Source organism: Danio rerio, chromosome 9, assembly GCF_052040795.2.
Source record: "Danio rerio strain M-AB ecotype USA chromosome 9, GRCz13ab, whole genome shotgun sequence".
NCBI classification, from domain to species: Eukaryota; Metazoa; Chordata; class Actinopteri; order Cypriniformes; family Danionidae; genus Danio; species Danio rerio.
Window position 1 is genome coordinate 33,910,146 of NC_141029.1, and position 11,856 is coordinate 33,922,001.

Here is an 11,856-nt window from a genome sequence, read left to right on the forward strand (position 1 = left end):
GCAAGCATTTTTGTTTTTAAATGATGTCTAATAGATGTCTAAACATTGTCGTCTTGGCTAAAACAAGGCTAAATTTGGGCTGTCAGTGAAAATCGAATAGACGTCTAGGAATAGGCCAAAACTAGACTCGTCGTCAAATACACAGAGCAGACAGACTTTATATGTGTGTAGTCATCCATTTCTGTTTTTTTGATGACTAGTCTAGTTTTGGGCTATTCTTTGATGTATATTAGATTTTTACTGACAGCTCAAGTTTAGCCTTGTTTTATCCAAGCTGTCTACATTTAGATCCCTATTAGACATCTATTAAACACAAAAATTGTTTGCTGGGATACCACCAGACCTGTCCCTAACCTTACGTGTATGCCACCTTAGTGTTGTGCAATTCAATATGAGCACAATAAGTACTTTTGTTTTCATTTAAGTGCCTAGTAGTTACGACCACTCAAAATAAAGTGGGATCTTGTTTGTATGATGTATTTATCATATTCCTGTTGTATTGCAAAGCTCTTCTGCTACTATTGAAGAGGTATCAACAGTTAGCAACAGGTTTGGTGAGTAGGTTGGAATAACGGTGGGTTAAAAGTTAACACTGTGACTACAGATGTAATTGCATGCAAGTATTTTTACATATAACTACAATGTAAATCAAAGCATCTACACAAAAGAGTGCACAGTATAAAACCAAATGATTGTACATTAAATGATTCATTTAAATGTTAGTTGCTGGAACTAAACATAAAGTGGGTCGCAGTCTTATTACTCTGTATATGTGGTACAGACCATTTCAATGTGGTCATGTCATTGGCCCATAAACATTTCCTGCTTGGTGTCAAACTATTTCATAACTGTAACAAGAGGCAATTAAATCATAACTTAATGTTAAAACAGCTTTCAAAACATTATTTAGCAACATGTGGGCCCTTTTTGATTTCTCGGAAGCTATGGAAATTAAAAATTTAAAAATACGTTAGGAGTTAGGACCATTGGTATTGTTTATATCCCTTAAAAGGGTCTATATAAGCATGTACAGGAGTACTTCAAGACTATCAACCACAACAATTCACCAGGTTTAGAGAATCAAATTGAGCTTCATTCAAGAAATTCACTGCACCAAGTACCAGGGAAAGATTTCTTTTGGGAACAGGAGCATATGGTTGCGCAGATGAAGAGGAAGTAAAAGAAATGCTTTGGCAGATAAGTTAAGGAGACCACACATTTTAATTTTTTAAGTGCACTAAACATCTAGTTACTCAAGGGCACCTTTACCTGCACTTCACATTACTGTATAGAAACAGATGAGGGTCAGATTGGCAGTCAAAAAGTATCGATTACATCAAAAGCCTAGATTAAATTAGGCTTGTAATTTGATTGGAGGTACAGAAGAGCGTAAACCGCTAAATCCAGCCGTAAGCATTTATGCAGTGCGACTCAGGATTCTAGGTGACAGAAACAGCAGCTTGAGGTATTAGCACATTTATGTCAAAGGAATATTTCAAAACGCTCAGCAGTTACAACAATGGCACAGTGGTTGAAACAAGCTAAGTGGACTATCAAGGTAAACATATTTATACGCTGTTGTGTCCAAACCAGGCACCACGCAAAGCTACAAGTGATCTCTTGCATGTAAATCTGAGTCCTAATAAGCCATGTGGGATGGTAATGAGCAACAGTACAGTTGCCTGGTTTCTAGCCCCACCCACAGTACAATGTCATTGGTCTACAAACCCACTCCACAAGTGTACACTTCATTGCACATCAACAATATTCAGACTGGCTGAGTGTGCATAGACACATCATTTTCTCCTAAATACTTGTTGAATCAGTTTTTAATCCATAGCATTATTAAATTACTAGAAATTATACACTGCTGTTAAAAGTTTGGAGCTTTAAAATATTTTTTTAAATAAAGGATTTTTAATAATATACAATAAATAGGACAAAAGATTTATAATGTTGCCAAATAATTCTATTTCAAATAAATGTTATTAAAAATGCTGCTTCTGTCATTAACAAATTACTTTCTAATTACCAATAAATACATAATGAATATATTATATATAAATAAACAATTATTCTTGAGCTTCAAATCAGCATATAAGAAGAATGATTTCTGAGGGATGATAAGACTTCACTGAAAAACCCAAAAAGTTAAGGTAACTCAAACCGTTTGAGGAAACAGATTGCAACAAACCATTTAAGCTCAAAAACTAATCGTAATGAGTACTGTGAACTTAACCCATTTGAGTGAACAAAGCAATTTGAGCACAGTAAAACCCAATAAATAAAGAAAACTCAAACCAACTGAGTACTCTAAAACCTAAAAAGTTAAGGCAACTCAAACCGTTTGAGGAAACCGATTGCAACAAACCATTTGAGTTAAAAAAACTAATCTATGCGAGTACTTTGAACTTACTTCATTTAAGTTGAAGTAATGAGGTATTTAATTACCTCGTTACATTCAACGCCGAGTTCAAAACTCTTCAAATGAGTAAAATTAACTTTCAGTAAATTTTGAGTTAACTACACTCATTTTATTTGATAAAGTTGAATGTTGAGTTTTACAGTGTAGGCATGGGCCGGTATAAAATTCTGACAGTATGAAAATCTTGGATAAAATATCACGATTTCAAGGTACTGCTTTAAAATATTTTCCTTTTAAATATCTGGGTAAAACACTGCAACTTTTCGCCCACTGAACACAATATCTTTTATTTTAAGAAAGATTTAAAATAGTTTGGAGCAGTAAACATGTCAGGCTAAATAATTCAAATGAATCATTGCCTTCTGCTGTCCTAATTAGTTTCAAAAAACAGATTTCTTTACAACTTGAAAAGGCATTTTGTTGCCCTAAAAAATAAATTAAATAGTCGTAAAAAACATGAGGAGAAAAAAACATTTACATCTACTTCAGGAACGGAAACAGAAATTTTGCGGTTATAAAAACCTGACTTTTCCATACCGCGGTAAACTTTAAAGCCGGAACTTTGAACTTTGAACTTATCATTCCATGCCAACATGCGACACTGAAGACTGGAGTAAAAGCTGCTACTGTAAATATTTAGCTTGCAATCACTGGAATAAATTTACTTTCTAAAATATAATAGAATATTTATATATAAAGTAATAATATTTCATATGGTTATATAAGAAATTAAAATAATTTTTTTAAATATTTTAAAAAACCAAACCATATGTTTAGCAGTCTATTTACTATCCATATGACAGAGATGATGCAAGACTTTTGTTCAAGGTCTCCCAATGAACCACATATTCGAATTTAAAATGGAGAACAAAACAGGACTGACAAACATGAAATTTCCATTATGAGTTATTACAGCCACTCTTTTGACCATATACTGGATTAGTAACAAAGATTTAGGCTTTTACGCTGGTTTGAGAAAGCTTTTATCAAAAGAACAAAAATAAAATTGAAGGATGGCTTACAATGAGACTGGACTGCTTTCTCTGATTGCAATGATAGCCAGTGAGAGTTTACACATAATATATTCCACAATAAACAGATTTATAAACTAGAAGAACATCCAGATGTATTGACTAATGCATCATACACTTTAATTCAGAAACTGGATATCACATTATTTTAACAGAAAAAAGGGGGGGATTTGGCGCAACTTTCCTGCAAGTTTCTTTACATAAGGACAACATAAGAAGTCTGTCAACTGATCTGCACACAACAGATATGTTCACAAAAAAGTGTATTTAAATTCCTCTTAAGATGTGTAGAATGTGACTAGCTGACTGACCCTGTGTTTCTTTGTCCTACAAGTATGATGCAGTGAAAAAAATGTGTGTGCGCTCTCATTTAAAATGATTTCACCAGCAGAAGTTACAACCATTCTGCCAAATCTGCACAGAGGAATGATCTAACAGCATTATGAAAAACTATTCTATAAATAAATGCTATCTGAGAACAGATTGTGCATGCGAAAAAGAGTCCTACGTGTCTTATGCACTCATAAAAGAATCAAAAAGTCAGCTGCAGCCACGGCCACACTTTGTGAATAAAAGGTTATACTGTAAACGTCCCTTTACTTGCATCGCTCGGGAGAGAGTCTGTAACGCCACGCAGATTCCTGCAGGTCCAGAATCAACCTGTTTACCTGAGACCAATGCAAACCACATCGCCAAGTGCAAGACTTTGTCTCTGCCAGAAAAACATTAGCCAACACAAGGCTATCAGAAAGTGCCATCTGCTGGAACAGAAGGCAGCCATTGAAACCACTTTTTAAAACTCCAGGAAAATCAACTTTTCCCTAAGAGAGGAAATCAAAGGAATGTTACGTATAGATAAGACTGAGATATTGAGCACAACAGAAGTAAACTACAGAGATTACGCTCAATGCGGCCCCTGCTGCATGTTGTGTTTCTAAAAATACAGCCTGTGTGTGTGTGCCGTAGACTATAACCAGCAGGCCCCGACAGCACTCTGCTCTCTTCATTAATGTTATGCAGCTAAGACCGTAATAGCCGTGGTAAACTAATCAAAAAGCTCACGCTTTGCTACTTCTAATCACTGACAGAGTGAAGAAAATGATGGTTTCATTTCACTACAAACACGTCATTACTGCTGGAGACAGAGAGAGACACAATCATTGCTGGATGTGATTAAACTTTGCTCCTGTATTTTACAGTATCTCTTGAAAAGGGATTTTATGTATAGAATTTAGCATCTGATCCCTTTGAAGGTGGGATATTAGCATTATGTTACAGGTCCTTTCAGTCAGAAAGCCAACAGTTAGTCTTAAAAGTTAGTCAATCAAAAAAGCTTTTGGAATAGCAAATGAGGCAGTGCGGTGTTTTGACAATAAAGGTAACTGCAGCATTGAGGATGACAGACTTTCTGTTCAACTAGAATGAAGAAATGTGTCGTGTCAGCATGGGAAAACTGCTATGATCTACTACGCTGCAGTGTCAACGTCTAGTGAAGAAGGTGTCAACACCAACTTAGGACTCCCACCCGTCCCCTCACGCACTGCACAGTTTTCCTTTGTGTGCACATTTGTCAACAGCTTTGCTCAAATAAAACTGCGCAAGTGTGCTCCGCAGACCACCTTGTTGTGATTTGTTTTGGGGGGGCAGTCTGTTGTAAAACAAACTGTATCCATCTTGTTGTGAAACAACAGGGTAGCAAGCTAATGATGTGCTAATGAAGGGATTAATAGAAAGAGACAAATGGCATGAGGTCTTTGCAGTGCACACAATCACGCTGCACACAAAAGCCAGAGAGCAGCAGCATCACCACTTTAAGTGATGCAGGACTGCTGCAGCATCCCCGAAATGTGCCCGAAAGCCCCTTTCACACACACACATATGGCCCAAGTAAGACTGCTCGACCTGCCTTCACACTACATACCTGTGGGATTTAGTTTTAAAAAGTTGAACGTTAAAGCCTCGGGCTGCAATATCAGTCGTCGGTCTCACCACTAGAGCTCAAGTTATCCTGCATTCACTGACTTGCTGCACAAATTTGACTGCAGATCAGCACACACAGAGAGGGGAAGAAGACGCAATGGCTCTTACCACTTGGGTTCTTGTTCTTCTTAAGACTCTTGCCACAAAGACACTGCAGCATATGCGTTCCTTTGCTGAAAATGTTCCAAAGAAACCACATTGATTTGGGCGAGGAGCGATCCAACAGCTTAGACACCCTGATAAAGAACAGATCCCTGCGGTTGCATAATAATAAGAACACAATGGGATGCTCAGTTTTCCAGTAGTATCATAGAAAAATATGTATTACTATCCAAGCGTCTTCATGCAAGAGGTAAAATATTCTCTGGAGACCTGGCAAAACAAAGGTATTCTTCTTAGTAATAAAGGTTGGTCGGCTCATAAAAATAGATACTCTATAAATTGCATGTGCTGCAGAGGGGGAACGTGCAGCCCGTTATAAACTAACGTGAAAGACACGGCGGATCTTTGCGTTCCCTGTTAGTTCATCACTCAGATGAAGGGTGGATGGATGTGCACGGCATCAGAAGCCTGGAGGGGATGCATCCCATTTAAAAGCAGTGATACCTCCGAGCAAAGCGCACATTTCCAGCGTCAGCTCAGTGTTTCTCAGGGAAGTCTTCCTAAAACCTGCTGCTGCTGCTGTTGCTGCTGCTGCGGCTGCTGTTGCTTTTGCTGTTGCTGCTGGTCAGTAATATCCATGAGCTTTCATCAATGTGAAAGCACTGCACTAAGGCTGATGCTGACTGAGGATGCGGTTGGAGTGCGGCTTGATGTTTCACCTGTGCATTACTGATCCCGTTGCCTCCTCAAAAGTATCTCTCGCACGTATTCCTCTTTGCCTTGGATCTGTGTTGGATATAGACAAGAAGGAGGAGGGGTTGAATTGAAAGATTGCCTTTCCATTACGTAAAACACGTGGTTTGGGCTCTGGCATATCACTGACGCTTTCGGCATTTCGGCATAGAGTAGCGTTGGGAAATCCGATGCATTTCAGCGAATCGGTTCGTTTGAACACCTCGTGTTTGTGGGGGGATTTGTTTGATTCGCCTCTCTAATAAGTCTTTCACATTTTATGTTTTGATCTTCTGCGACTCGACTTTCATTTTCTGTTGTCACTGTGCTTTTCCATTACATTTAGCAATTGTCGAGTTGTTTTAGGTGCGTTTTAGTAGCAATAAATGTTTGAAACCATGTGAGTCTCCCATAATTTGTACATAATTGTATATGTTTTACAGATACACGTTCAAGTCTGCCTCATGAAATGAAAAAGAACAAAAATCTGACCTCACAGATTTCTCCATCCATTAAGGGATTTGCAAGCGCTTCGCAGATGAAATCGATTCCTTTGAACGACTCTTTTCAGCAGACCTATTTGTTTGAATCATTGCTCAAAAGTGTTTTACGCACGGCATTTCACATTTCGTTTTTATGCAGTTAAATTTACATTTAGCTAAACTACTGTTGTTTCAGATTAAGCAGAACATATGTTAAAATGCTTCATCAGACTTTGGGCTAAATAGACTCTGTGCTATACTAAAAACCTTTTAGTTCTTTTAAACCTGTATTGTTGTACTGTATGTACTTGACAAAAAATAAGCAGGAAGAAAATATTTAAGAAAAAAATTAAATATGCACTATGGTTATTTCTTATTAATTTCTAGCTCCTGAGTAATTAAAATACATCTTTCTACCAACAACAAAATTTTGTTAGATTTTCAATTAGGGCAAAACCTAGAAGTTAAAAGGATATTAGAAAAGATTTAAAATGATACAATTACTCAATTAACAGCTGCAGTTAACACTCAATTAATAAAAAAAAAAAACAATAATTTGATTTGACTTATCTTCATGCTGGAATTAAGGTTCTATCTGCTTTCTAAATAATTTTGAGCTTCAAAGTTTTACATTCCATATTGCAAACAATATGCGTGTAACAGTTATCTTTTATACATTAACATGACAGAGACCCTAAATGTAAATTATTAAAATTCTTTTCAATTTGCAAATATAGGGGTAAAAAAAAACAAGAAAGAAAAAATGCAGATAAAAACTTCCAATTCTAAAAAGACATTTTCAGTTTGGAATTATAAGATTCTATCTGGCAGATCATTAATTGAATTGTGATTTTTCAAGAAATACAATCACTCTGCTTATTAATTTATTAAAACAAATTGATGTTGTAACAGTATCTTGATGTTTGAGAAAGTTGCATTATAGGTTTCTACAACACTTATTTAATGTTTTAGTGTGAATATTCTTTCTTGTTCAGCATACAAGGCTGTGCTAAATATTTTGTCCAGTGCAATTGTTCATTTATTATGTTAATATTTATTGAATTATATGCTTTACATGAATTATTGAATTATACGTCCCATGAACTAAATTAAGTATTTGCCCTTCAAGGCTTAATATCAAATTTAAAGACTTTAAAAGACAACAGACAATGAGCAAATGGTTTAATAAACACAAAAACCATTTACTGCATCCAAAATGGTGAAAAGCCTTGGAGTAACGATTGATGACCAACTAAACATCTCTGACCACATTTCTAGAACTGCTCGATCGTGCAGATTTGCACTCTATAACATCAGAAAGATCCGACCCTTCTTATCTGAACATGCAGCTCAACTCCTTGTTCAAGCTCTTGTTCTCTCCAAACTGGATTACTGCAACTCTCTACTAGCTGGGCTTCCAGCTAACTCTATCAAGCCTCTTCAACTGCTCCAGAATGCAGCAGCACGAGTTGTCTTCAATGAACCTAAACGAGCACATGTCACTCCGCTGCTAGTCCGTTTGCACTGGCTGCCAGTTGCTGCTCGCATCAAATTCAAAACTCTGATGTTTGCCTACAAAGTGACTTCTGGCCTAGCTCCTTCTTATCTGCTCTCACTTCTGCAGATCTATGTGCCCTCCAGAAACTTGCGTTCTGTGAATGAACGTCGCCTCGTGGTTCCATCCCAAAGAGGGAAAAAATCACTTTCGCGAACGCTCACGCTCAATCTGCCCAGTTGGTGGAATGAACTCCCTAACTGCATCAGAACAGCAGAGTCACTCGCTATTTTCAAGAAACGACTAAAAACTCAACTATTTAGTCTCCACTTCACTTCCTAATCTGCAATTGCCTCTGAATATCACACTAACTGTACAAAAAAAAAAAAAAAAAAAAAAAACTACTAACACTTCCCTTCTTAGACTTTACAGACCTGAAACTTGCCTTTAGTACTTATTCATTGTTGCTCTTAGTTGTGTAAATTGCTTCCTTGTCCTCATTTGTAAGTCGCTTTGGATAAAAGCGTCTGCTAAATGACTAAATGTAAATGTAAATGTAAAAAAATGTTTCACTGTCTATATATTTTGATGGATGTAAACAATATCAGTGGTCCCAACGCATTTCCTGTTTTACATGTTTAATTTCTATAGCTTCTGAGAATGCAAAAAAGGCCACATATTGATAAATAATGTTATGATAGCTGTTTTTATATTAAGTTATAATTGAATTGCTTCTTATTACAGTTATGCAATAGTTTGATAACAAGCAGGAAATCTTCATGTGCCAATGACGTGACCACATTAAAATGGTCTATACACAAATAAAAAAAATTTCAACGATGTAAAATTTAACATTTCACCAATGTTAAAATGCTTCTAAATCATAACATTTACACACATCATTTCAGTTTCAAGTTTCTTCTCAATTTTGTGTGATGCGGCATTATCTAGTCGACTCTGATTTTGTCTGTCTTTCTGGATTTTCCCACTGTCAACAAAGCAGTCTGGCGGTATGACAAAAAAGTTGATCATGATAGGTCCTCATGCATGCATTCGAAATATGCTATCAATGTCTGATGAGGAAAAGCTTATTAATGCTTTCATGACCTCTGGATTAGACTATTGTAATGTGTTACTAGGCGGTTGCCCTATTGGATTAATTAACAAACTTCAGCTAGTTCAAATGTAGCTGCTACAGTGCTTTCTCAAACAAAGAAATATGATCATATTACTCCAGTTCTTTTATCATTGCATTGGCTCCCTATTAAATATTGTATAAAATTTAAAAATGTATTGACAAAGCCCAGATCGGCTTAGCTCCCCAGTATTTAAGGGAGCTCCTGGGGTATTATAGCCCCTCATGTCCATTACGCTCAATTAATTCTGAACAATTGATTATTCTCATATATCATAATGAACTATAGATCATTCTCATCTCTGGCACCTAAAATCTGGAACAGCCTTCCTATCAGTTTAAAACTAGATTAAAGACACATCTCTTTGCATTAGCATACACATAAAACACAAATCCTTTTGGAATCCAAATCCTCTAAAGCAGTGGTTTCCACCCTTTTTTGCCTGAGACCCCCTTTTTTCCTCTGGAAAATATTGAAATGCCTCCTCCACATAGAGGAGTGGGGAGCATGAGACCCTGTGATTCCTGTGAGACCCTAGTGACAGACTAGTCTTTGCATTAATCCTGAAGGGCCAGCCACCAGCCAGTGACCTTTCCTATCTGCAGCTTCTCCACGATGGACATCCTTTCTCCAGACTGCAGCTCTGCACAAGAAGTTTGATCATATAGGAGAAATGGTCCTACCCACCTAAGCCTGGTTTCTCTCGAGGTTTTTTCCTTCATTTTCGTCAAATTGTGAAGTTTGCCGCTGTCGCCACTGGCTTGCATGGTTCGGGACTTGTTGAGCTGTGCATCGATGGATTTGCTCTTCAGTGTTTGGACTTTCAGCAAATCACACTGAACTAAACTACACTGAACACTAACTCTGAAAAACTTAACTGACCCAGTTTCAATTTACTTGGCCTTCTACATTAAGCTCCTTTGACACAATCTACATTGTAAAAGCGCTATAGAAATAAAGATGAATTAAATTGCATAAAACCTTTTTTTTTTTTTTTAAAAAACATTTTTACTTAAAATGTAAACAACTTATATTAAACAAATCACATAATGTAAATAAGATTTCATTTAATAAGAATAAATATTTAAATAACTCAATTTTGACAAAAATGTCAGACAGAAACTTATAATTCTAGTTTTATAACTCAAAATTTTAGAATTTACTGTATAAAAAGAGGTGTTTTCTGAGAATCATAAAGCAAAAATATAAGGCAATCGTTAAAAAAAGAACACTTTCTAATGTACAGGGGGAGGGCAGGTAATCAATATTTGAAGCTTTATTACACTTTTACGGTTCTGATGCTTTAAAACCTCTTTTCATCTTTGACCCATCTTAAAAGAACAACAACCATGTTACAAGATTTGTAACGGCTTAAATAAAACTTTCCTTATCATTTTAATAATGCTATTTTTGCATAATTGTCTTCCTTGAACAAAAACAAAAGAGCGGCGTTCAATTAACAAGATGCTCCACACTTTGATTTACTGCATTAATCTACTTTAACGACCTACTTTTGTTCAGCCCAAGACTTGCCAGTCTTCTGTGATGTGTGTGTCTTCGGGGAGGTGGGCCCCTCTGAGGCTCAATGTTTCTTGACTAAATTCCCCACAGAAAACCTGACACAGCCCAATCATTTCCACTACAAGATGATCACAAAACCAAAACCTATGAGTCACCGAAGCAAGGGCCACTTCCCTGATTAAAGCAAAAACACACTGCTTTAAATCCTTGAAAGATGAGCAAAGTGCATCAAATTCAAACACTATAGTGCTCCGTCACTGTTTGAACCACGCGTGACATCTTAGTGACACAAGCAGTTTGGTAGCAGCACTTTAGAAAGACGACATTATGCCCTGATTTTGCAGATAAGTGTCTGCAGTGACTGGGAGTAATGCAGTACTGAGGTTTTCTTCTCTGCTCTCACTGCCAGGCCGAGTATTGATCTGTTTCATGTAATGTAAAACATCATTGCACCCAAGGGAAGATCCTTTGACAATTTTTTGTCAGGCATCATTATTATACTTCTTTTTGATTATGTAGTAAATTGCTCCTGCTGAAAGAATAGAAAGTGTTATTATTGGCATACATCTCCAATATGCATCAATAATTTAAAAATAGAAAACTGATAGGATGCTTCTTACTTTAAACACATCTCAAAACCTAGGGTGTGACTTATACATTGACGATCGGGGGGGGGGGGGGGTCAAGTTTTTCCTGTAATGTTCAGTAATATGAACTCAGTGAACCAATCATTCATTCATTTTCTTGGCGGCTTAGTCCCTTTATTAATCCGGGGTCGCCACAGCGGAATGAACCGCCAACTTATCCAGCAAGTTTTTATGCAGCGGATGCCCTTCCAGCCGCAACCCATCTCTGGGAAACGTCCACACACACATTCACACACTACGGACAATTTTAGCCCACCCAATTCACATGTACCGCATGTCTTTGGACTGTGGGGGCACCCGGAGGA

The 11,856-nt window shown here is 36.9% G+C and overlaps 1 protein-coding gene across 3 annotated transcripts in view; it reads right to left on the minus strand.

The window, feature by feature from the left end:
• fgf14 (fibroblast growth factor 14) overlaps positions 1 to 6,337 on the minus strand; it is a 216,247-nt gene extending 209,910 nt beyond the window's left edge. Inside the window, exon 1 of one of the 3 annotated variants that reach the window (XM_087266393.1) lies at positions 5,545 to 6,337. In XM_087266393.1, the coding sequence (XP_087122519.1) occupies positions 5,545 to 5,635 (91 nt within the window). In that variant the 5' untranslated portion in view covers positions 5,636 to 6,337. Of the gene's footprint in view, positions 1 to 5,377; positions 5,500 to 5,544 lie in introns of those variants that run through there. The other 2 variants (XM_087266397.1, XM_087266398.1) reach the window with 2 other exon arrangements.
• Positions 6,338 to 11,856: the final 5,519 nt, after the last annotated feature.